At 40.7% G+C, this 27,588-nt stretch overlaps 1 protein-coding gene across 1 annotated transcript in view; it reads right to left on the bottom strand.

Moving 5' to 3' along the window:
* The window catches only part of TPH2 (tryptophan hydroxylase 2), a gene marked incomplete at both ends in the record, with an annotated part of 49,471 nt that extends 22,840 nt beyond the window's left edge, over window positions 1–26,631 (bottom strand). The window contains 8 exons of the mRNA XM_084206092.1: window positions 5,191–5,317; window positions 9,897–10,032; window positions 11,764–11,960; window positions 17,965–18,032; window positions 20,882–20,982; window positions 21,091–21,274; window positions 23,508–23,660; window positions 26,527–26,631. Of these exons, the coding sequence (XP_084062218.1) occupies window positions 5,191–5,317; window positions 9,897–10,032; window positions 11,764–11,960; window positions 17,965–18,032; window positions 20,882–20,982; window positions 21,091–21,274; window positions 23,508–23,660; window positions 26,527–26,631 (1,071 nt within the window). The remainder of the gene's footprint in view (window positions 1–5,190; window positions 5,318–9,896; window positions 10,033–11,763; window positions 11,961–17,964; window positions 18,033–20,881; window positions 20,983–21,090; window positions 21,275–23,507; window positions 23,661–26,526) is intronic.
* Between the last annotated feature and the right edge of the window lie 957 nt (window positions 26,632–27,588).

The following is a 27,588-nucleotide window of genomic DNA, read 5'->3' as shown; positions in this document are numbered from 1 at the left end:
GCCCAGCAGCACCTCATCAAACAAAGTAATTAATAAGCTATCTTTTCATCCTGATTCAAACACACCTGTGTGACTTTGTAATGGTCAAGAAAGCCACAAAATTTCATCTGCTTCTGCTCCTTGTTAAAGTTTCAGGTTTCACACTTGGGCGATTTCCAAACACATCTTCATACAGACGGTTTTGCCTGGTCAAAGTCAGGAACAGAAACATTGCCCAGGCCACCTACTGATGAACAGTACAGATCATAGCATAATAGGACAATGTCTGTCTATAGTGATCCATCATACCTGATTTCAGCTTCATTTTTGTCCTAGCTTTTACCCTGGGAATTGATTCATCTCCTTTAAGTGACATACAGCCCAAATCAGAGTGATTTCATATGTCTCCTGTAAGCACATCAAAATTTACTCAAGCAGTTTTAAGTTGTATTCAATCCCAGCCACGCTTCTGCTCCTTTACTCACTTACTACAGGTATAGCTGGAAGTAACACTTTTGCAAGAAACTCCATTATGTCATCACTGGATTTAAGGTACTCACTGTGCCCACTCAGCATCTGTCACACATACATGGCATGCAACTGGGATGCAGAAAAAAGACTAAGCAAAGATTTGAATGTTAAATTTCAATATGCTCAGTGACTGCCATAGCTTCTGGGTTATTTTACCAGGTTTCAGTTGGCCAATACATAACTATTTTTATATGTCAGAATAGCTTCAGCAGGGGAACTGGACACAGATTTACAATGATGGCTAGTTCCCTAAGAATCATTTCACAACTACAAATGAGAAACACACAGGTGGTCTTGATTTTTTAGATGTACAGTGGAAATGTTCAAAATCAAAATGTTCAAATTTTCCTCTCAGCTCCATTTGCTCATCCATGGAGGAAGACAGCAAGGCAGTTCACAAAATGTACTTTCAGCCTAGCAGTACTAAATAGCCCCTATGGGAAATCTAATCTGTTATTTGTGAAGACAAGAGGCTATTCTATATCTAGTGAGACCACAAATGCTGAGTCTTCCCTAAGTTACCAAATGCTATTTCAGTCTTTACCTGAAATGCTCCCATTTCTTCCATTCTGGTTATCTCCTCAGCAAATATAATGGAGAATTGTTCTAAATTATGTGCCAGATCTTCAGTGTGGGAAAAGGACTAGAATGATGTCAACAAGACCAGAAAATTCTGAGGGAAGACAGGCAGGTAAAGTCACAAGAATTACCACAACCCAGAGAGGTTCTGAACGCTGTTTTTAAGCCAGTATATAATTTTAAAACACCTTTTTTGTGATACATACACTGATAAATTAAAGTTAGCTTTAGAAATTAACTGTTGGCCTCAGTCACCATCCAGGCAAGGTGGAACTTTTAGATTCATAACAAGCCTGAAATACATTTACAAGATCTCATCACATAAAACTCCATCAAATTTAAAAGCAATTTTTGTGGTTCTCCATGTAAAAGACAGCCAGAACTAAAGAAATGTCTTGATTTCTACTTCGCATGCTGTTAAAATACAAGATCAAATATTATCAAGAAAGATGAAAAGGTGGAAGTTTTACAGTTCTAAAGAACTAAATGTTTAAATGTAACTTCCCGTGAGAAATGACTGGGAAAAAACTTAGTGCACCTAATTAGGCCCTAATGACCAAATTCTTAGGCGGAAAGATTTGTGAAAAAGACACTCTGCTAATGCCTCTTCTAAACTGCCACCCACTGAATTTCACCTACACAAGCACATCCTATACATACTGCATCTTGAAGGGGCAACTTGAGCTGTGTTGAAAAAACGTAGCAGGAGTCAGGAGTGATTTCTGCCATTAGCAAGATAGGCAGGCTCCTGCTTAGCAACTTGCAGCCTTACAAAGACAGCTCCCAAGTCCACAAATTACAAGTTAACATCAAAATGTAAATCTAGATGCATTTTTTGGTATAATTTTCCTGACAAAACCTTATGTTATGTGCTGTTAAATGTTGTAAATTATATACTATATAAATTAGTTGAAACACCTCATGTCAAGTCCTCTCTACAGTTTATGGTTTGATAGGTAAGCAGAAAAGACAGCCTTTTTTATTTCTGTACTATGTGAAAATAGAAAGACCAGACATGCTGAAAAATCAGCTCAAAAGCAGTTTTAGAAAATCAATCAGAACAGGACAAGATATGAGTAGGAATGATGATGATAATTAGAACTAAGACATGTATGGCCAATATTGTATTTCCTCAACCAGGAACTGCACTATACCACACCGCACGAAAAGAAGTGGCTGGTGCAAATATTTTGCTTTGCTTCAGTAGCATAATCTCTGTCACCTCTTTTTGTGTGTGTCTCCTCTTTCTTACTCTCCTAAAAGATTGTAAATGAAAATGGAATCTCTCAACAAACCACTACAAAGACAGTCTTTTGGCTCTTTCAGTATTCCGCTCCCATGACAAAGCAGAAGCAATTCCTTTCTTCTTTCCCACATCTGACTACAAGACCCCAAGAGGATGAAGGGAACTTGCATACTGCCTTTTCAGCTCTCTTCCCCTGCAGCCATTCTTCTCCCTCCAGCTGGCCAGCACCAGGGCCCCTGCTGCAAGGCTCTCCCATTTAATTCCTGCCCTCGATGGGGCTGCACAGACCTGACTAATTGCAATTTACAAAACACTTCCAGTCTGCCCAGGCACCAGGCTCCAGCTTGCTCTACATCCAGTGTGTCAGCCCTGCAGGGACAAAAACATCAGACATTTCCTTTGCAGCTCATGGCAGGCCACAAAGAGCAGATCTATCAAAGCTGATACACAGTGTCTCTTTGAGAGCGGAATGGTGCAAAAGATTATGAAATCACCTGTAATAATTCTTCTCTTTCTGGTCTGAATTCCTAAGAGGTGTTTTCCTCTCTTCCTAGTGCCATTGTACTCCCTGTAATGGCTCAGCACTTAATGTCACTATCTTTTGAAACAGGTCAGGCTAATGGCAAGCTTGCTTTGGGCATATTGATTCAAGCTCATTAATATGCATACTCTCTCTCCATTCGTTTCTCTATTTACTTTGAAGTCGCCTCGCTGGAACCTGCAATGCTTTTCTGTGTTAAGACTCTTGGCTGGCATTTCTCAGCTGGCTGCGTCTGTTTTTTATCTAGGATGGAAATGGGACTGAATGCTGCAAAAGTTAGTCAATGGCACCTCAGGTGACATTTGGTGCCCTGCTGAATGAATTTCTTGGCCTCCTCACCCTCACCACTGAGAGGTATTCTTTCTACTTGCTCTCAAGTTGGCTGTTTACATTGCACATTTTAGGGCAAGTAACATCTCCGTATTTGTCAAGGATCTGCCCCAGGGGAGCACAGCCCCTCATTGTGCTCCTACAAAAAATAACACCGCCAGACTCTTTCTAAAGGTTTCTTCCACCTGAAAGAGCTATTTCCAGCATGGGGGGAGAAATCAGCTTTGACTCAGATATCAGATTCTCAGTGCGATAAGGGAAAGTGATTCAGCTGTCTTCTCTTATTTTTTGCTTTATGATTCAGGAGCAGCTCATTGTTCAGATGACACAGTCAGTCATAACTGGGAACTTCAGAGAGGGGGAGGAGTACAAGCATTTATATAATATTTAGAGGTCACTTTATATTAATATCTCTACCCAAACAGCCTAGTACCAACATTTTCCTCTGCAACAGGCCCATGTCATCCAAGGTTATTTTGGGCTGAAATATTTGGGCATACCATTTTCCTCAAAATACTTACAGGGACGGCCAGTTAGGTAATTTCTCCTGAGACTGCATATTATGGCAAGGTGGGTCGGCTTCCTACTAAGTCACTCCCAAGTACATGTAGAAATATGCACCCAACTTTCATGATTCCTCCATACAAACAAGAGTTTCTTCTCCATAGACATCCATTAGAAAAACAAGGAACACACACGGTTTCATATGAGAGGAGCTGGCCATGATCAAGACATGGAGCCTGTCTAACTAAGGACTGAAAACAGTTTGTTTAAATTTAGTGGCTTCTTCTGGAAGGAGTGAGAAGGTTCCAATCAAACAGGATTCAAATCAAACAAAGGGGTACAAACACCTTTTTTGGCAGATAGGACTCTAAGCCTCTGCTAAAACTGCACATCAAAATTTCTGCAGTTTAATGGAACCTAATTTGACTCCGTATCCAACAATTCTTCCAAGCCTTTAAATCCCCATTGTACTTGTGTAAAAGAGCAGCAGTATGCTGCAAGATTTTAAAGTAACCAATTCCCCCGCTCGATCTCATAAAATTTTTCAGAAGATAAAATGCTTAAATGTGGAGCATTATAAATATGGAGTTTTTTAATCCAATATCATTCTTTAAATTTTTTGCTGCATTTAACAGGAGCCACCAAAGGAAATATACAGTAAGTCAAAACAACTGAACAAAGCAAGGGGTAAAGACCAGTGGTCACAAATCTATGCCACGATGCAAAGAGTTGCATCCCAGTCACTGGAATGTGGCAATAGAGCAGGGCTGGCAGGTGCTCAGGGGCAAAGAGTCACGACAGCTTGACAGGGTTCCTCTCACAAAGGTCATGAAGGCTCCAGTCTCAGCAGCATCTAACAGCTTTAACACACAGACAGCTCACACTGTCTGCTGGCTTGTGGCTCACTGGATGCAAGAGAGAATCCATCTCCCAGCTGCTGGCTGAGGCACTTGGTCTTAATCTAGATCTACTGCTGCACAACCTTGGCTCAGTAGCTACATATTCTCCAAGGAGAGCAGCCGGCAAGGATGCAACGTCATCTTAAAATCCATCAGACACTGGAATACAATTAAGAGCTGCAAAACTGAACAGTGAGTACAGAAATATCAAGAGCCAAAGTTGCCACCTGTGGAGGAGCTAACAGTCTACAGATCAGAGCACACATCAAAACGCTTTATGTTCTGGTTTTTTTCCAAGTTTACCTTTCTTACTCATTTCCAGCACCTTAAAGAAGACAAAATTCATCTCACCTAGCCCTGAAAATTGGTGATTATGGAAAATAAAAATTGAAATGGATTACTTAGTGTGATCGGCTTTGATCTTCTTAAAAACAATGGAAAAATATCTAAAGCTCTGATTGTCAAACTATAGTCATCTGAACCTGAAAATGTAGTCAGCTCTTATATGACAATGCACATCAGTTCATCATCTGAAAAGGAGGAGAGATGAGAGAGCATGCCACAAAAAGATTTTGACTCACAGTGGCTAATTTCTGAACATCTTCATCAGATGCTCCCAGTGAAGCAAGTCCTATCTCTTGTGAAAACTGTGCAAATTTGGGATCAGCAAGTAGAGGCACGTGTCCCAGGAGTTCATGGCATGTATCCCTAAGGGAATGGAAATGAAAAGAGAGTCATTACAGAAATTAATACCATAATAATTCCATAATTAATTTAACATAAAGCATTTTACAGGGGTCTGACCCCTGTCTTACAAAGAAATGTAGTTTTTACAGGGTAGCTCCTCCCTGTGTATAGGTAGAAACACCCACATTTGCTTCTGTTAAATAGATTATATATCATTTAACTCCAGCTGTTCTGTGATTTGCTCATCATTTCCAGATTGAGTGGAAGAGCCTGATCACTGCAATCTTTCAGACTTGCTGACATAAAGACTGAACTGCCCAGAGGAAAGCCAGCTGCCCCACAAGTACAGTTTTCAGCTTTTGTTTCCATATAAATCAAAATCCAACATATTCCCTCTTCCTCTTGTCCATTCTTCTTTCTGTAATTGGGTAACACTCCACATCAAACATTTTGCCACTTGCCCCCAGAAATATGGGGCAATATTTTCAGAGGCTTCTGTGTGCCTAATTTCTCATTTAGTCATGAAATCCTACTGCAATTACTGGGTACTTTTGTTATGCAGTCTACTTTTCAGCAAGCAGATTTCAGAAAAAGCAGAGAATCCAAGTCATTTCAAAAAGAACAGCTGTTCACATCTGTAAGTGCATTGTTAGTCATGACAAAGTGCAGACATAAGTGTACAAAAAACTGCTAACAGAAGTGCACATGCATCATCTACAAAAGCTTTCAAACAATTCTGAAAGTTTTGCTGCATTTGTTCACAGGAAATAATGGACTTGGTAGTAAAGTTCACTTTAAAAATCCAATCTGACATTTCCTTTGCTTTTGTCTCTTTCAAGACATACCTCTTTTTTTTTTTCTTTTTTTTTTTTATCCTAAGCTGTAAACAAATGTTTTAAAGGCAGGGAGAAAACATCAAGTTTTCTGCCTTCTTCCCAAAATCATCCAATTTGTCTTTTATAAACTATTTTTGTTTGAAAAGTCACAGAATATGACATTTCAGATAAATCATGAACAGAAAAACAACCCTCTATACAATTTAAAGTCTTCTTACTCAGTATCCTCACCAAGAAGTCTGAACCAATAATGTGTAGGTGGATAGTAGTAAGAAGAAGTTGATGGTTTGCATCACTTGACTGGATAATCATCAAAGCTAAAGGCCCTTCTTTAATTAATTCCATTCCAATCACGACAATTTTTTCTATATTCTCCTGCAAGATTTACCTCACTAACAATTAATGCAAAGGACAGCTGGGAAATGTAGTTTGCAGTCTGACAGACACAACACTTCCCAGCACCAAGCAATTCACCAGAGGGACCTGATTTCTCCAACCATCAACTTCCAACATAAAAATGGGTCACACAGCCCATTCTCTGGAAGCCAGTTCTGACTTTCACCAAGCAAGCTGACACTAACTGCTGAGCATCTGTGCTACACTCCACCAGTTCAGCTATATTTAGCCTGGTATCAGTAGTTCAAGCAGAAGCAAACAGTGAAGCTGGCCCCAAGTTCCTGGCTCCAGGTAAGCACACTCATCTGCAGGCAGGCTTCCACAGCAGTATCACTACTACTGACACCTGAGCCACTGCCCACATCTCTGTTTGCCTGTGCTGAAGCCACAAGCCCCAGAAACAAATAAGCAAATATGACTTATTCCCAGTTCTGCACTGGGACACATGGCCTTTGTTATGTCCACTCTTGCAGGCAAAATGAGAACAGACAAAGCCTAATCCCATTAACTTGTCTCTCTTGGCAAGGGGAAAAGAATGAGGAGGCAGAAGATATTTCTCTCATGCCTTTAGCTTGTAGATTCTTCCATTAAAGCTATGCAAAGTAGTATTTTGAATGTGCAGTTACAAGGATGGGAGCTTAAAGCAAAAAGAATATGAACAAAAAAACCCCAAAACCACAAAATCTTTCAGGCAGAAACATGAACCAGTATTTGGGATTGTCATTGTAGTCTTTTAGACTTCCCTGCCAGTCTGGCCCTTTAGAGATAGTCTAAACAATATAATTCTTTGCTTAACTACCAAGGCTTGATTCTTTTATTTTGTCTTATTCTGAAAATAATTAAGTTCCTTTAATTTATTCACACACATTGCTCAGAGAAAATAAGATTTTTGTAATACAGTTTTCACAGTAAAAGATTTTTCTTGCAGTAAATTAGTTAGTAAAGCAGAAGAAATCTACATAGCTCTGTGAATGTAGTAGAAACATAATTAAAATCAGGAAGAAATATGTTTTAAAATGCATATGGTAGTGATACAGATCAAACCAAATGAAGTCTCTAATTTATATCTAGCTCTGTAGCCTGGGTGTTAAATCTGACAGAAAGTCCACTGAAGTCAAAGGGAGCCTTTTTACCTGGTTTATATCATTGAAATGCAACATTCACCAGCCAGGACCTGCAACAAACCTCATTATGGCCCCATATATCAACCAGGAGATCTCAGGGCATTTCAGCTACTGTAGAAAACAAAGAGCTGTCCCCACACAAGTCAATTTAGTTTTGCCACTGATTTAAAAGAGCACCAGGCTTTCACTCTACTCTTCTGGTAACACTGTGTGTTTTATGTTATGTAAAGAAACATAAAAACATTTTAAAAGGGATTGTCAGAATTTTTCTATGGAGTTCCTGGTAGTCAGTACACATTACTTAACTAATGTGAACCAGTAGATATGTAAGAAAAGGGTGTAACATCATTAGAAAAGGACAACTTAAATCCTCTGTTAGTCATATTTAGAAGGGTTAAGACTATAACCTGTATTTTTAAGTTCAGCCCACATAAGGAATAAAAACCTCCCTTCTAACTCAACTGTTATTACTATTCAGCAACTTTCCAGACAGCATGACCAGAAAGGTTACCAAAAAAGCAGCTACCATTACTGCTAAGGATCAGCTATGATCCACTGCATAATTCTGAATGTAAGCAGCATCCTGAAAACTGCAGAGCTCTCAAATACAAAAATCAATGAACCAGAGAACAACAGGAAAAGCGCAGACACACTTAATTGCTTCCTGGAAGAGGTTATTGCCTTTATCCTCTTGGAGTTATGTACCTAAATCTCTTATCAGTAGATGAAAACATTCTAGTTTGTACTAGGTTAATAAACGTGATCATTCTTTTGCTGAACACTGGTACATGCTGCACTGAAACACTGGCTTCCCCAGGAGAGGAAATCACTGGGGCAAAGCCTGGTACTTCCCTTGCATCATTTATTTTTTTGAAATATCTACAGATATTTTTTAATAGACCTGAAGAGGTTCAGCCCTTCCTTCCATCCAAGTCCTCCTTTCAAGATTTTCCATTCTATCAATTTTCCTACAAATTTAAGAGATTTAAGTTCTAATAACAGAGTTTATAGAAGTGACTGAATTCCTTCAGGGATCACCACCTCCTTTCCAAAAGAAACGTGCACACAAAGCTAGCCTCAGAGCATTTCAGCAACTACTTTGCCACGTTCAGATGCTGAGGAAAAAGGCAGAGAAGTGTCTAACAGCACCACCTGGTGACTCCTGCAGAACAAAGCTGCCACATTTTTAGACACAGCTTAGTATGCAGCGCCATTAAACCTTTTATATTCAAAAATATTACTCCATGGTTTTGGCAATTAATTCATGAAATCAAACTTAGGCATGAGTCCAAATGTTTACAGAACTGGAGCTGAATATATATGTACGAATCCTTTGTGTAAATTTGGAAAAAATCTAACATACTCAAGTAGTCCAAGCAGATTAAACTGCAGCTACAATTTCATGCTAACTGCCTGATGACTGATTCCCTGCAAAAAATGTCATTCCTGTGGTTACAGGATCAGCAGATACCTTTGGCAAAACTACCTCCATATTATCTAAATGACAGGTACTGTTCTGCTACTACTGCACAGAACCCAACATATCTAACACAAGACAGGAACTACAGTCTCTTTGATCTTCTTTTCCCCCTCTTTTAATCAAAAGACCATACGCCAAGATGTTTGATACTAACTTGCAATATTCTGTTTTGGAAAAGCTGCAATGCTGTCCCATAAAAGTCATAATTAAAGTGTTTCTTATTTCTTTATTAATTTCCCTGTAACATATCTAATATTCTGTCTTGGTAAGAGAATAGTGGTCCATGTCTTGCTTGTGTTGTGTTATAGGAGAGAAATGAAGTTCAGTGGTGCAACCTGGTCCAAAGAAATAAAAATGGGAACACAGAATATCAAATTAAAATTCTGAAAGCAGGGCTTTTTCAAAATATTCAGGTTTTTTTTTTTCCACTACTTCTTTCTAGCTGTCCAGCAGAAAATAAAATTGTAGATGCTTTTTCAAAATTTTTAGGCGTAAACTCCATTTTCCACTGAAATATAATTTAAATAGTATTTCTGACCCACTATATAAATAACCCAGTTATTTGAGACCCTCGTAAAAAGTCAACAAAAAAGTCTTTGAATTAAATTCTGTCTTGCCAACGTGAAGGATTTTGTCATCAACAGTATAAGAAAAATTTCACATTTTGTAGAAAGGTTCCTCTTTTCAGTCTTGCCAGATTCAATTGGTTCTTCTAAGGAGGTGGTGAGCCTGTTTGTCCAGTCTAAAGCAGGGGCAGCACTTACGGTTCCGGCGTGTAGAGGGGGTCTGAGCCATGCCGTATGTACTGAGTGCAGTGAAAGACTCTGTAGGCCAGGCCAGCTAGAAAGTCACGGGGAGACAGGTACCCAGCAACTGGTCTCACTGTGAAGCCAGACCTTTCTGAGGTGAGAGAGATGATAAAAGGCCACGTTACACAGATCACTGCATCGCTTTCTGATGACTGACCTGTTGTTAATTATTCTACCAGAAGCATGGCACAGAGAATCTTGACGATCAACACACATCATTTTCAATTATTACATGCAAGAAGTATTTTGCATTGCTAGCATATGCATAGTGGAAAAGGCTTGAGGTATTTCAAAGCTGGTCTGAATATCTTTGTCTAGAAAAAAATGCTGAGGTACCGTAAGTGACGTTCTTAAAATTTTAAGAACAAAAATTTTTTTCTGGTACCAAATGGGAGAGAAGTTTCCATCTTGGAAAATATACAAAATATGTTAAGAAACTAACAGAACAGAATAGGATTAAAACAAATTTGTCCTTGTTTTTTACAGATAAAATATTGTCTGTGTCAATAAAATACTGATTTTTATAGTTAAGATCCTCATTGAAATATTTAACAGTGTTCTTTTTTCAGATCAGTCCCAGAGTGAAACAGTTTCAGATTCAGTGACTTCAAAAAGTATGTTTCTCTCAAAAATTAAGTATTTATTCTTTCAAAGTTTTTACACGACAAAATTTCAAGTTTTTTTGCAAGTACTACAAGCTCTATATAGTCTGAAAACAAATTTCTGAAAAAAGTGTGAGATTTTGAATTTCTAGCTAGGGAGAAAAAAAATCTGTACAATTTGTCATTATTCCTTAGCAACTGTAACACAATACATGAGACCCCCAGAAGGACACAATCAAATTCAAAGAATGATGAGTCAGCTATTAGCAAATGCAGGTTTTCACAGACAAGAATTATGGATGAAGCACAGGCTGAGGAAAGTTAGCCTGTCGTTATAAATTCTTTATTTCCTTCAGCTTGTCCATATATGCATATTTGGATAAAATGCTTTCCTAATTATTCTCTAACCAGCACATAAGTTGTTTTTTTTTCAAACACCCACCTTTATAATATTTTAGTTCCTGAGTAAAAAGTTTAAGAAACAAATATATGTATCTTAAGGGACCTTTGAGGAGAAATTAAACTCTCATATTAACTCTTCAGTGGCTTTTGATCTAGAGCTAAAAACATCTCCATGTCTACCGCATTGTCCATATGGGATACATTTCTATTACAAATTTAAAATAAGAATTTATTTTTGAACTTAGATATGTAATACACTGATCCTTAAAAAATGAAAGAGAAACACGACATCGCCTACAGTGTCCAACACATCTTTTTCAACATAAAAATAAAAGGACTAATTTCATGAGGTCTCAAGCACTCAGGAAAGCTTCATATTCATCAGGCTACACAACAGTGTGCCAAACCTGCTCTCCTCTTTAAATTCAGTTATCTTGGCTTTTGAGCCCCCCTTTTTCCTGCCTGGATATTTGGGGGATGCCCAGTGAGATTATCAGAAGTCCCCATCTGTCACTAACTCAGGTTTTCCTTTCCACCAAACTGAAAGTCTTTCTCCCTGTACAGGATAACATCACCCTTTACCTGTTCAGCTGATTAATTTCTCTCCATTTCATACTTGCAAATATCTACATAAAAGTGTCTTGACTCCAAAAACCCTCTGCCACAGAGAACACCAAAACCAGAATGATACTTCAGGCTAAACTAAAGGCCACTGACAGTGCTCTAAGTCTTTTCCCTCAATGTGCTTTGTACTCCATGCTAACAAAAAACTGTTTTCATGAAACCATATCTATTGATAAACCAAATATGAATCTTACCTTTAAGAAAAATAGAAACATCTTCCAACTGAGGCACATTATCTTCTCTGTATCCACAGTACTTGCTCAGCAGAGGAAAGTTTTTTAAATATTCACGACAAGCATGGGTGGGATAGAGTTTACTGAGTTCCCTAAATACCACCCCCCAAGTTTTAACTTCTTCAGCTGTGTACTCCACTCTTGGAATGGGTTGACCACTATTGGAAAACAAAAATACAAAATACATTCAAATACAAGCAGACTGTAGACAGATTGCAAACAGTGACATTTCCACAAAAAGTATTCTTTAAATAAAGGCTAATGAGACTATTAAAACTATTTGAACTATTTTTAATTGACAGCTTGATGCTTCTTCCTTAGAATTATTTCCTGATGTTATGATGTACATATTCTATCATTTCCTTAAGAATTGTGTTTCTTACTATGCAATCTCATTACTTCTTAATCTTTGTAAGTATCATAATAGAAAGACGGATTTCTTATGTACCATGTTCCTATACCAGACTAATATTTCTCCACTTACTGCCACTGGTACCTTTGCAAGTGGATGGCTGAAGATCCTGATTCAGTCTAACATGTAGATTGAGTAAAACCTTCAACAGACTGCATTCTTTATCCATTCTTTAAAATACATCATATTCACACAGCATCAAATGCTGGGTCAAAATTAGGCAATTACATAGATGCTTAGAAATACATGGATCCAATTTTTAAAAAGTGTATTTATTGCTTAGACAGTTGCTTACATATGCAGATATGTTTGGAACCCTAAATTCATGCAGGACTATATTAGGAGGAAGCTCATCTCAGAGCCAGCAGCCCAGCCTAGAGGAAACTAAATCTTTAAATACATCTCTCCTTTTGTTTTAATTCTGCCTTGTTCTTCTGCCCCCTCCTGCTTGCAGAGATGTACAGACACTGGAAAGTAGGAGCCTTCCAGGATACCTGCAAATCTGTTTCTGACATCCAAGATTTGCCTTGAGTAGCTACAGTTAATTCAAAACTGACTGACAGTGTAAACATTGCTAAGTGACCCTTACAACTTGCACTTGTATTTAGCTGTAGGGAATTTCCCATGACATGGCCACGGGCCATCATCTCATGTCATTAATTGCCCCTTGAAATGTTACAGTGTTCCTCCTCAATTAATATTCACAATCTAGAATGTGTAATCTCTGCAATCTGCCTTCTCCTCAGGCATCTTCTCCCGCGCTGTAACAACGCACAGATTGGCAGAGGCATTCACAGCATCCTCCTCCGCTCCATCAGTCCTTATCTCTCACTCTCCTGCCACAGGGCTGGCAACGTGGGCACTCCCAGCCCAGTGCTGCAGCTTCCCCAGTACCCCAGGCAGCAGCTGAACAGACACACCAGGCACAGGCAGCTCCACGGCAGCAGGAGAACCGCAGCGCTGGCCTTTCGCTGGCGGCTGCTGCACGATTCATAATCCTGTCTCCACTCTACGAGGTAACAAGGAATAAGCCCTCATGTCACATTTGATTGCTGCTATGCAGTCCCTACATGCACAAGAGAGGATCATCTGCCCTACACTCATTGTGGTTGTCCCCTCATCTTTATTGAAAACTTACCATTTAATCCCCTTGCCTTTCATGATATCAAAGGATTTTGATCCGTGGCAGTTATCTGTCAGTCAAAGGCAACTTTGTATGAGGTGCTCGTACTTGGTAGGGACTGCTGAATATCCAACACATGCACTATTCCCTGGCAGCCACTTTTGCAGACATGACAAGAATTGCAACACCTTTAGTGAAGTATTTCTCATCCACAGGAGCTTCGCTGGGTCTGTGCCCATCCTGCAGTGGGAGACAGTCCTTCAGGTACAGTATCTGTCTTCCCCCTTAAGAGTTCATCAGCCTTAAGCTGCCTGCCAGCTCACGTACTGCATTCTGAATTGTACTGCACACGACAGATACAAGCAGGTTGCTGCTCCATGCATTTGCTTTTGCCAGAATACCTAGCCTCATCCCTTCTCCTTAGGCCTGACCTCTGCTATGGATACTGCCAGTATGGGTAAGCACTGGCACATCAAGGAGGAAGATATGTTTTACCAGTGGAAAAGCTCATGTTTCTATTTAGCCTGTCACTAGAAAGGCATAAACACAATCAAGGATCTAAAGCTCGCTCACTGCTCACTAAAAGGTTTATAACTTAGTTATTGTTCCAATTAATTCATCAGTACTGAAGTAGGGTTCACTGAACATTAATTCCTTAATAGGTTTCATGCCTAGGAGAGCTGATCTTATTTCCAGCTGATCATGGTACTCTTTTCTTTATAGAGAGAATCAAGGCAGGCAGACTTGTAAGAGGATCTGTGCCTTTTTCCCTCACCTCTGCAAACTTCATATTTCTTACCTTCTTATTTCAACATGCAAGACCCACCTTGCACTCAAACATTTCAATAAATCATGGAAATGGCCAATCTGCACAGCCAGTTTCCTTGTGGTTAAGATGACTCTACAAGCTAACCCAATCTGAATTTTTATTTCTCCTTATTAAAATAGGGTCTTTCCATTTTGCCACGGTCATGAGCTATCAACTCATATTATTAATTCCCTCTTAAACATCGTATGTTTCCTACAGATTTAATTTTCGCAACACTTTTTCAAACCCTAATCAGTCTCAAAGGACTAATTAGCAAGATTAACACATTTTCACTCTCTTTAGGATAGAAGCTAAGTGAAGGAGGGAGGAATATGTTTTTATGGCTTTTTTGGTCCATTTATTTCACACAACTGTGCTCTATTAACATGTCTTTTCCCTTAACAGCCAGCTCCAGCAAATACCTGCTCCTTCAAGTTCACTTGGTAATGTTTCTCTCTCTTCATTACAGACACCACTTTATGTTCAAGCAAAGCAAAGCATCTACCACTATAGAACAGTAGCAATTCATAAAGGAAATGCTGATCTGGGATTTTCAACTCAACTTTTTATGGAGCCAATTCCTTGCAGCCAGATCTCTGGGCTTTTTTAAGGAAACAAATGTGGGTTGTTGGTTTTTTTACAATGGAAAATGAAAAGTAGAAACACATCAAGCCTCAGTAAGTGATTAGGAAAGTCACTTGCCTGGAAGACACTGAGAGATGTTTATCCCCAAGGAGGGCAGCCCTTGTAAAAGAGCTGTTCTTTTTGTGGAAATAAGTAAATAGTCATTAGACAACAGAAGAAAATGTGACAAGACTTTGATGTAGTGCCAAGACACCTATAGTAACTCTCAGCTCCACAGCGTGGGGAGCAGAAACAGCCCAGCTGTAGCAGCACAGCTTTCCCTGAGCTGATTTGCCTTTCCTCAGCCTGGCTTGGGCTGTGCTGCCACAGGATGCTGAGGTTGTCTCCTGGGGCTGTCTCTCCATGGATACCCAGAGACAGACTGACTGTACAGACCAGCAGACACAGCACATCCCTGGGGGTAAGGATACCCAGGGCAGGAGACCTGAAGTAGGAATGAGATTTTCACACATGTTAGGTAACTGCCCTAAGTACTGGACTCCCAGTTTTTCTGGTGCCTGGCTAAGAGTATTTGAAGCCTCTTCTTTTCTTTCTGCTTATAATAATAGGACAAGTTTGCAATCTTTTAAAAGTTTGAAAAGATGAGTGGAATGAAGGAGTACATTGAGAAGTTTTTCTGAAGTACAAGATCTGGTCCTCAAATAACCTCTGGTTTGGATTGTGTAATTTTTGTAATGTGCCTGCAAAAATGTCCTTAAGCCTTCAAATTCCAAAGAAGGAAAAGGTTTCCCTTTCTTTGATTTGTTTTGTTTTCTGGAAATACGCAGGATTACTTTCTGGTATTTTGCAAAAAGTTGTTTCTCTTCTGGTTTCAGGGTGTAAAAAAAAGGCCACACTTTGAAGCAAAAGACCAACTACTGCTTAGTAAGCCAGCTGCATCACCTTTCCAGCTGAGAGCGAGAAGGAAGGGAGATCTTACCAGCAAGTCAGCAGCTGTGAAATGCACAGCACTACTGCCACCATCATGGATAAATGGAGAGCTATCCCACTTACTGAAAGAGCCTAGGAGCACACACAGCCTGCCCTCATCCACAGGTGTCCACTTGACATTTCACACTGCAGTAAAGGGCAAGAAGCACCGACTTCAGTGCAAGTATTAGAGGAAAAGAAAGATAATAAATCAATCAGCTTTAAACAAACATTCTAACAAAAAAGCTATCTCAATTTACATTTGAAAGCTGGCTAAACTCAGGGCTTACCTGGGCAGCCTAGAGAGCTTCTCTACTAATAAACACCTGCCCCAGCAGGCAGCAGCTCAATGTGCTGGATGGATGTTGTGAGTACCCCGCTAAACAAATACCACTGTGAGCAGAAAGAAAGGGGAAGGAACACTGGCACCTACATGTGTGTGAGACTGGTAATAACTTAATGACTGCCTTGGGACAACAGTAGAAGAAAAATATAATCAGAATTACATATGGTCAAAAGCAGAGTTAATCCTTCTGTCCCCCCACTCTCCTGCAGGCTGTATAATAGCCTTATACTGAAAAAACCTTCAGAAATTCAGTTTTGACTTGATTCCTGACAGGATGTGCCTCCTATAAGTGGAGAAAAAAATTGCATGTTTCATATTCTTAAACCACGTAGGTAGAAATCTCAAAGGAAAAAAAAATGAAAAACCTGAAGAAGTGTAGAAAAGAAAATTGAAAAGAACATGAAATTAATATGTTCTTTCCCTTGAGAGTGAGGGTTTAAACCTGTTGCAAATAAAACCTAGAGTAGGATTAGAACTAGTTGAGTGCTTCTGTGACAAGAAAATTGCAACACAGTAGGTGTTTGTAGGTAGAACAGCAAGTTTCCTAACTTCCAGAGACTGTAGCAAATTGAAAATACTGACTTGAAATGGGGGGGAAAAAAGCAGAATGAGAAAACACTTGCAGTGTACTTGTGTGCAGCCACCAGCTTCTCTAACTACACAGAAATGCACTAAATTCTAAGAAATTTAGAGCTGTATGGGCAAAACCGATAAATGGCATTTTGCAGCATCCAGTAGAATCATAGAATGATAAAATTATTAAGGTTGGAAAAAACCTTTAAGATTACCAAGTCCAACTGTTAACACGACACTGCCATGTTCACCACTAATCCTTGTCCCAAAGTGCCACATCCAAGCACCTTTTCAACACTTCCAGGGGCGGTGATCCCACCACTTCCCTGGGCAGCCTACTCCAATGCCCAACCACCCTTTCAACAAAAAAGTTTCCTAATATCCAGTCTAAACCCTTGTGCAGCTTGATGGCATTTCTTCTCATCCTGTCACTTGTTTTCTGAGAGAAGAGGCCAACCCCCACCTCACACAGCCTCCTCGCAGGCAGTTGTAGAGAGTAATAAAGTCTATAAAGTAATAAAGTGACCCTCCTTTTCTCCAGGCTAAACACCAACAGCTCCCTCAGCCACTCCTCATCTGACCTGAGTTCCAGTCCCTTCCCCAGCTCTGTTGCCCTTCTCTGGACATGCTCCAGCACCTCAATGCCCTTTTTACAGTGAGGGGCCCAGAGCTGGACACAGGATTCACTGTGTGAACTCACCAGTGCTGAGTACACGGGAGAATCCCTGCCCTGGTCCTGCTGAACACACCATTTCTGATAAAGGCCAGGATGCCATTGGCCTTCTGGGTGCACTGCTGGCTCATGGTCAGATGCTGCTGACCAGCACCTCCAGGTCCTTTCCCACTGAGCAGCTTTCAGCCAATTTTCTCCCAGCCTGCAAAAGTGCAGGTTGTTGAGACCAAAGTGCAGGACCTGGCACCGGGTTTGTGGAACCTCACGCGACTGGCCTCAGCCCAGTATAGTACGTGCATCAAAAGAAAATAATAATTTTGGGGTTTAGGGAACTCTTCCAACTATGCAGAGATGCTAGATACATGTGATTTAGCAGTGCATCAGCTTGTCAGTAAGGCATGCAAATATCTGTAAAATATTTTCTGAAGTTTAAGCAGCTGTGAATAGAATGCTAAAAGATAGAGTGCTTGCTTTTCAAATGTTTCACTTGCCTGTAGCTGTATCAAAAATGTAAGGGGATTCCAAGCATCAGGTTCGTAATTTATAGCGTACACTAAACTAGTCAAAGTTTAAAGGATGACTTTGTCTACTGTTAAACTTCATCCTACAGAATTAAGTAGAGCATGAATTCTAACTAGTCAGCAGCACAGGGAAGAATTATGCCAGTACTTACTATTTATAGCTCATGGCAACATCCACAAAGTACTTTCTTCTCTGTCGATAGACATTGTCTTTAAATCCCTTAAGCAAGGAAGAAGAGAGTAATTTACAATAAGGACATAAAATTAGCAGTAAGAATTATAAAATAAATCATTGAAATGTTCCTTTAGTACTTAGCTGCATTGTATTTTGATTTACACTGTCTACTGGACTGCAAGAGAAAATAAGGATTTTTCTTTTCTTTTCTTTCTTTTTTTTTTTTCTTTTATTTCTTCACCAGAGTTCCACAGGAGTTCTTTCAAGACAGCTTTGTGCATAAGTACAGTCATTCATCCAAGATGTTGAAAAGCAAAACTTTTTTCCTGTCATTTAATCTCACTCATGTTTTCCTTGATCTGAACTGAGATCTACCCACAGGTGCATAGCACAATAACCTACCTGTTCTTTATAATCTTTCTTCACTAAATCAAGCATCTAAAGATCATATGCAACTCATTTTGAAGATCCTTTTTTCAGCAGCTGCCACCTTAACCAACACATTAGGAACTGAACCATCAGCCTCCAGCACCAGTTTGAGTTACAAAGGAAGGGCTCTACCTTGTGGGCTACAGTAGGCTCACACCTTTTCCACATTAAGAGCAAAAGAGTTGTATAACACGTACATGCTGGCCAGCTACAGCTCTTTGAGCTATTCAAAATTAGAACAAGATCTCTTCTATATCTATAAAATATAAAGATACTTCAGGTTTGGGCTACAAGAAGAGTAAACTGTTTTCAAAGTAGAACTGCCAACCCCTTGAAGATATAAAAAGGATTAAAGAGTTATGTTACCCAGTTAGTAGCCCAGAAAGTGCATTTAAGATTCCCCCTGAAAATTAAAATGCTGAAAATTAAAATGCCTTTTTTCCTTAGTGCTCACATAGACATGCAAAACACTGAAACAAATTAAAAGATAACATTGCTTGATTTGAAGTACTTGTATGAGTTTCCATAAAACTCAGGAGACATTGTACTGTCCCATAACCGAAGCTGCACTGCTGGGGCAGAGTATGGGAGGATTTCACAGGACTACAGAAAGCCTTCAAACCTCCACTCCTACACAGAAAACCTTCTTTGACTTGCAAAAAGTTGCTGTAATCTGGGGGAGCCTCCTTGTCTCCTTAATACCTGTTGAGGCAAATGTTGAGTTACTCAGCTAAGACTTGGGAAGTGAAGGAAGACAGCACAGGGGACTTAAAAACCTGTCCAGTGTAATGAAACTGAGACTGAAATCATTAGCCATTATGGAGTGGGTTAAGGCCAAGCTGTTGAAGTGGTGTTATCCTTACAGGTTCTGTGATAGGATAATTCTCTTTGGTCCTCTGGCACATAGGTGCCACTGCTAAGGAACAGGGCAGGAAACTGGAGTGGCCTTTCAAAGGCCAGTCACAGATTTAAGGGTTCTTACCCCATTTCTATCATCTAGCATGCTGCATAGGCTAACAAATGGTGTGTAAATTGTGTTTGCAAGAGTCCTCCCAAGTGTAAAATATATATTCATATAATGCAAATGTCTTTTTTTGTTTTCTGTAAAACTGAAGGCAAATTTTCAGCAGAGCGCTCAAGTATTTAATGAAAGTACCACCTCAGAACATAAAACAGCATCTAATGGCCTGTCAGAGCCATAAACTCAAAGCTGGAATGAGCTGTCTCTACAGCCCCTTTTTGAACCAAATAATGGTAAATGGTTGAAGATAATCAACAGTCTTTTCCTTCCAGAAAAAATGTGAATTAAATCCTAGTTTGCCATCAAAAAGTACACGGCAGAAACCAGGATTCAGGAATGTGCTCCCTGACTGTGGGCCCTCAGTATGGGAAAAGCTCCCACATGATAGAGGAGGCTGAGAACCAAGCAAGGTGATGATGATGGTGATAGTGGCTGGTGTGTGGGCAGGTGACACCAGAGACAGTGGGGCTGCCATGGATTTTTGGGATGGTTTCCTTTTGTGTGCACAGGGGTGAGAATCTGTGCCTGAGCTCCCACCACAGCACGAAACGTGTGCAACAAAAAACAAAGGAAGCTACTACCATCTACAGCTAGAGTTTAATCTGATTCTCTTACAAGACAGTCTTATGGTCAGATACCTTAGTTCACTGCCTACTTCATTTTAGCTGGAAATTTCTGACAGTACCAGTTTAAACCACCCTATTTTAAGAATTAATATAACTATCTACCACCAGTATCGTTCAGTCAAGTCATTCAGAGGTAGAAATTTGGATTCATAGAAAGGGAAAGTATTTTAACACAAATGCTTGCAATCATCTGCCATCTAAAGACTCAGAGGTTAAGCATTTATAGCCATTAGCAAAAAGAAATAAAACAGTAACAAACCCCTTTTTCTGTCTTTTGCATTGGGCATTTGACACTACTACAGATACCACCTGTGCATGCAGGCTTGTCTCCTGCCAGCAAAGTCAGGAGATTTTGAGAAACATTGAGAGACACCTTCTCATTTGCTGCATTCACCAAAAACAGGAACATGTTTCTCTGTTTTATCTTGCAATTACCTCCTGAGTGCCAAATAATTCCTTCATAATTCTTTCTTTCTCTGACACTTACTGACAATAGCAATTCCTACCCAAGAGCTACTTCTGGCAGAACTGAGGGTCATATTGATCTAAATTCTAAAGTTTGAAATCTTTCTATCAACTAATTACTTTTTTTTTTGCAAGCACTACAAAAGGGGATATACTTGCTAAACAATGAATAAGTTTAGTGGAGGACCTGAATTTTGTGTATCTTTCTATAGGAAAGGAAAATGAATTCACTGAAACTACCAAAGAGAAACCAGTCCTCATTTTCTGAAAACAATCAGCAGTCAATAGGCTTTTTATTGTACTGGCAAATAACCCGACAAATCATCTACAGGACAATTTTGTGTTTCACTTACGGGGTGATCAGCATCCAGCTCAGATCCATACATCAAAACTCTCTGAGAGCATTTGTCTAACTCAGAGATCTTCCTGGGGAACCAAGGGACACAATCGAGATCTGTAGGAGACAGAATGCAAATTGAATGCACTGGAGTGTAAGATCATGGAGATACCTGTGCAAAACATCTGTCAGTGTCTAAACCAAGGGGTACAAAAACAGCCTTGCCTTCTTCATCAGTCCAGATGTTTTCCGGTGGATTGAGAGATACTATATTAGTTTGAAACTTGAGCAACTGGATCAGTTCATTAAATTCTTTCTTACTGCAGTCACAGTCCACAAAAATTTCCACCTCTGAATTCCTTCTCTTTGATTTTCGTGATTCAATATGAACCATACTCACGTGTTTTTCCTGTGGAAAGATGAAATAACTGATGAAACACAGACATACATAGAACAGCAATGATAGAAGAGCAATACTGGTGACACATTCCTCAAGAAAGTTTTTCCAGTTATTAGAAGGCCTTTTTATTGAAAGTACTCCCTTTTACTATTTACAGGATTAGTTCGTGACACGTACCAAATACTGATGATAACAAAAAAAATCTCACGTGGAAAGTAAAAATAAAATTATTATTTTTAATGAAGAAAGCCAAGTAATGATTTCATTTTATCTACAAAAATAATCTCTTACAGAGGACAGTGTAACACTTTTTTCAATTTAATGCAATTTTATATTTGTCTTGCTATAAATACTAAATTCTAATGCAATTTTAATTGGAAATTTTAATAATAATAATGTTAATTTAAATACAATTGAGTGTGTTCTTTAAACAGATGTTATTAAACATACTACTTGATGTACCTTACAATGTGAGGAAGAAAATATTTTTATGAGCATAGACACGTATCAATCCTCACCTACCTACTGTGTAATTATCAATAACATGAAGTGTTAACAGCAATTTAATTAAACTCTAACTCAATTTATTCTCTCTTTCAATGTCCCCATCAAACAAAATCATGCAACAAACATCACAGTGTAAATACTTCTAGCATGAAAACTTTCCTATGGGGTCTCTGTCCCTCCACAACTGCTGGTCTGCCAGGGGTATCCTACAGAGACAGATAACCATAATGTGCCGTGGCTGACCTGACCTGCAGCGACAGCCTTGCTTCAAAACAAGAGGCTGGATTAGGTGGCTGTCCTTAACATGACTGACCTTCTATGGACTCAGTATCTGTCTAGCAAGGAAAAGGAGAAATCAATCTGTTACTTTTCACAACTATTCTTGCACTTACTCAGTGAAGCCAATAAAACATTTGTTGACTTCCAAATGGGAAGAAATTCTGCTTTTCCAATTGCCCGCTGTATTTTACATAAATGTCCATTGCAGGTGGAGGTGTCCTCTGGCAGACCCAACCAGCAGTGTCTGTTTTGACACCTCTGGATATACAGACATAGTTCTTTCACTGGCATGCTCCATAAATATGTATACAGTGTAGCAACCAAATCCCATATCAAATTCAATTTTGTTTTCCCTAGGTTGAGAACAAAACCCTGCACTCCCTCCTGTGATACTCAAATGGTTAAGTGAAACATGGATGGGGTGGATATTCCTGCCACATCTTCCAGGCACGTTTTAAGAGACCAGAGTGCATTCCATGCTTATTCCCAAGAAGGGGCAGCAGATGTTTAAATCCAGAATTTCAGCTATGAACCCATACCAGCATTTCAGCCAGAGCTGCACTTTGACACTGAACCCTTAGAGAATGCATTGAAAACACAACCCCTACTGCAACTTCTGTTCACTCACTTGGGTTTCCCCTCTTTTGGTCAAACACCCTGCTTCCTGGCAGGCTCCCTCCTGTGGGTCTAACCCACCTCTTTTTCTTGGCTGGAGAACCTACGTGTCTAATCTACACCAGCCTTGGGAATCTGTTCCCAGAGCCAGGTGCTATGAGTGAGGGCTGGGAGCACCCTGTGGTCCCACGCTTACATGCCTCTGATGGTTTGGCCTGAGAGGCAGGCTCCAAGCCACCTCCTAATTTTCTCTTCACTGCACAGACTGAACAACTTAAGGCTTTTATCATGCTGCATTAATGATCCTCAGACAGACATGCCTCCAAGCATTCTGACCAGGAGTCTGACTGACAAGCACTGATTGCATGGAGATCTGTGTGGGAACCAATACCGCACAATTTACGTGCCAGTTGGACACATAAAACCCTGACCCCTGCAAACACTTAAAGGTGTCTCTAAGTTCAAGACCAAGCAATGCTCCACCCAGCATCACCTGATTGTGTTAGATTCCAAACTGCTCTCTGAAAGTGTCTCCTTTCATTGTGGCCTGCACAGACAACTTCAAATATAATTTACAGTGTTGAGAATCACGTCAGAAACCTAAAGTGAGCCATGTGAACATCAGAATCAGTATCAAATTTTATTTCAGAAAATCCTTCACAAGCCCAAAATGCTTTGTTCAATGGTCCATAAAATTTTAAGTTACTTTTATTCAGTTCTGCAGAGCAGTGTAGCTGCACTCTATTCCTCCTGCCACGGTCCATTAGACTGGTATCAACAAAGAGCCTGACCTCAGTAGCTGTCCTCAGTCCAGCCAGCATAAATGATTTGTAAGCGTTACCTGGAAGAGTCTGAGAGCTTTCACCAATCCACCAACTTCATTCTTCAAGGAAAACACCACAGCTGTCTTTCCACCTTCAGATGCAGATTCACTTTTCCCATTTCCCTTATTCCCTTTCTTCTCCTCGTTTTTCCCAGAACTCGATCTGTTTAGCTACAAACAGATAAAAAACCACAATCACCTCAGATGAAAACGGGCAAGAGAAATTTCCTGCAAGAGAAATTTTTGTTTGAAAAGAGCTGAACAGAACTCATCCTGGGTTAATTTGAAAGAAAAGGTCATGTGTTTACTTGAAATCAGAATCACAGGTTAAAGACAGCTGCTAGAGAACACTGTATAAGAGGCCATACAGAAAAATTTAAAAAGCTTAAGGAAAAACATTAATGGGGTACAAATATGATGGCATTATTTGGCAATGCTATCATTAGAAGTAAATGTGAAGCAAATAGAGACAGTTTAAATTACTGGTAAAGCCTGCAGATCAGTTATTGAAACCTAAATATCTCTGCAAAATCACAGGGATGCTATCCTAACTTGTACCAGTCAATTTATGAAGATGAGCACTGGTCTGTATTTTTGTACTGACCAGCGTTACAGTCAAAGCCAAAACTTTATGTTCTCTGTCATAGTACAATTAATGTTATCACGTAATGCAATTCATCCTGGGAAAACAAAACCTCTGTTGATTATACAAACAATAACAGAAATGCTTAGACTGCAACACAGACTACCAAGTTGGAAGGGACCTCAAGGAAGGTCCAACTTTTCTTGGCAAAAGTGTGGTCTAGACAAGATGACCCAGCATCTCGTCACGCCAAATTTTATAATTGTCCAGTGCTGGGGAATCCACTGCTTCTCTCAGGAGATTATTCCAGTGGCTGATTGTTCTCATTGTGAAAAACTTTACACCCCACAGAAGATGGGGTGAGTTAGCTGAGGAACTCAAAAAATGCAGAAAATTGCACCACCCTTGGCCACTCTTACATTCTTCTCAGAATTTGTGAGTGCAAGACTGTTTTAAACGAAATTTCAGTCATCATTTGCCAAAAAATGTTACTTTAGCACCTTAAATCTTGTTGAAATTCCAACAGTACAGCCTTTATAGACAATTTTTATAACACTGACCACGATTTTCAAAAAGCAGCCTGCATTTTCCAATATTTAGGCTGTTACTCCTGAAGAAATTAAATCTCCAGTGAGATGCTAACTGCTTTGTTATAATCCATAAAAATATGCAGATATACATTAAAAACATATACTATTTCAATGTTTCAAATGGATTAAATTGTACTTCAGTAAATTCTAAAGCAGCTTACAGAAAATAACCAGAAAATTCAACTTTTTAAATAGATCTTTTAACACTTTAAATGGCACAAGTGAAATCAGCCACTTTTAAACCAGGCACGGGACATGCTAAGAAGTCCCTGTGGTCTTTTCTCATTATTTATTAGAAAACAAGGAAACAATCTGGAAAGCCAATTTTTTGCAGAATGATATATGAATGGTTTCACACATGTTTATTTTTTAGCAATTGAGCTTATATGAGTCTGCTCCTATCTGATATGGTAGGAAGCTTGCCCAGGGATAGTTATGGGGAAGGTGACTTTTGTTTTAACTTCGGTAATATCTAGGATTTGGATAAGTCCTTTTCACATACACCAAGCACACAACCTCCAGATGAAGTGACAAAGGTGCTGCTTTTACAGCATCTGTGGTTTTTCCATGTGTGCTGCTTTCTAGAAGCTTTGTACACCTGATCGTGGAGTCAACCAAGCATCCAAGAATCTCAGCACTGTCAGTTCCTCTGGAAAACAAGGGCTCTCAGCTCTTTCCAAGCCCATCACAGGTTCCCTAATACTCTCAAGAGAGCATTACCCAAAGTGATGACTGAAAGACCCTCTCAAGCCTTTGAAAACTAAAATGAACACCTATTTGTCATGAGCCCAGTAGAAGAGGATGAACTTGAATTTTACTAGCCATGTTCATTAGTACACTTCATAATTAAGCAACACCTAACAAACCAACTTTCTTAATGAAAATTAATTATCTGGAGCAAGTGGAAGTCTCAGAAAAAGAAGTACTTTACAGCAGAACTCAGTGAAGAAAGTAACTCAAATATAAAGACAGTAAAAGAAATTTATTCCCTTTAATTCAATGTTTTTCAGAGAAGATGAGCATGTAGAAATAGGGATATTCCACATTTTACTATAGAGAGTAGGCCAATTTTAAACTGGTACTCTGTACTCTGCTGGTTTTACCCAAGTGATAAAAATCTTCATCTGTTACAAAATTTATTGGAGTCATAGTCTTCATAATCCTAAATATTTTATGTATTCAGAGCAGGTTGCCTTATTTAGTCACACATACGTTTACCTGTTAGCACACAGAAGTTTGTCCCATGCTTGAAACCACCCAAGCACCTGTTGCACCCCTGTCATCACCTTACAGAGAACCATTTCCACCTCCTGACCCGGTGATTCCATCTCTCACAGTCCCCTGGCACGGCGTTCCCACGTGTCCTTGCCCCGCTGCCCGCCGGCAGAAGCCGGGAACAGCAGCAAATCCACCGGCACCAAGGCAGGGCGGGTGCGCGGCATTTGCGTCCTGCCAAAAATGCTTCAGAGATCGTGCTGCGAGCCTTAGGAGCGCCCTGAAAAGGCAGCGTCTGCCGATGCGTATAGCCCGCTGGACTAACCAAGCGCTTACAAAATCCAAGCATTTCAAACCATCTGATCTGGACCCGATGCTTTTTTCTATTATTCCTATAGCAATACAGTTCACTTCTGCAGTAAGACTTGTATTGCTCATGAAACTTTTTCTGTTATTTATGACACTTTTAGGGCAGCGTTTCGAACGGGGACCGACTCGACAGCAAAGTTAGTTTCACCGGCTCCCGCAGCTGCCCAGAAACCGCTGACCTGACCGTGCAGCGAGGGGGTCGCACGGCCGCCTGGCAGCGGGCCCGGCAGAACCCGACCCCGCGGCGGCCCGCCCCGCCCGCCCCGGCCCCGGCACTTACGGTGAGGCCGCCGGCGGCGGGGCGCTCCTCCGGCAGGGCCGAGTCCAGCGAGAAGCCCCGGCGCGCCCAGTACTTGCTGGAGAACATCATCATGGCGGGCTGCATGGGGCCGGCGGCGGGCGGGGGGCAGCGCCGCGCTCTGCCCGCCTCGCCGCGCCCGCTGCCTTTATACGCCCCCGCCGGGCTGATGGAAGCACGATTAGGGACACCCGTCTCCGGGTGACGAGAGCCGCCGGCAGGCGGACGCCCACGGTCCCCGCTCACCTCAGCCGCCGGGGCGGGACGGGCCAGCGCAGCGCGGGCAGCGATCCTGACGCCGGCAGCAGCCCGGGCAGGTCCCGCTGCCGAGCGGCTGTGCCACCCGCCCCGGGGCTGCTCCTTCGCCCTCCCCTCACACCGCGCCCGCCGCGGGCGCTCCGCTCCGGAGCCGGCCCGAGCGGCACGGCACGGCACGGCTCACGGCCCCGGGAGCAACAGGCTCGAGAGTGTGGGGACAGCACGGCAGAGAACTGCAGGAGCTGAGCTTCAGCACAGGGGAGTTGTGCAGAGATAGCGGGAAATGCTTTGGTGTAGAAATCCATCTCTCTCCGTTTAAGTGAGCAGAAGGCAGCTGCTGAAACAATAACTTGACTGCAGGGTTAAAGGAAACCCATCTCCCAAATTTACTTGCGAAATTTAGGATTTCTAACTTCTCTTTCATTGTAACAGTCATTTTGTGACGTGCCACCATCGCCTGCCATCCCAGCTCCTCCTCATTTCTTTCATCTTCCAAAACCTCTCCACGACATCCTTTGAATACATAGGTAACCTTACAGCACGTAGCACTGAACAGCACATCTGAATTGGGAGCACTAATTCAGTTTCCCTCAAATACGTACTCAGTTTTCCCTGTGCCAACACGCCAGGCAGGGGAAACTTACCACTTCCCCTTGAAAATCACCATCGGTGACTTGCCCTGAGCCTCCCAGAAGAGTGGCAAACCAGCTGAATGCAACAGCTGGCTGCACATGGCCACACATATTATTAGCTCAGTCTCATATCCTAAGTTATCAAGAGATGTTC

This window comes from Fringilla coelebs (assembly GCF_963513975.1).
Source record: "Fringilla coelebs genome assembly, chromosome: 5".
Taxonomy (NCBI): Eukaryota; Metazoa; Chordata; class Aves; order Passeriformes; family Fringillidae; genus Fringilla; species Fringilla coelebs.
The sequence above is the reverse complement of the archived record's forward strand: the minus strand, read 5'-3'. Positions and strand labels throughout refer to the sequence as shown.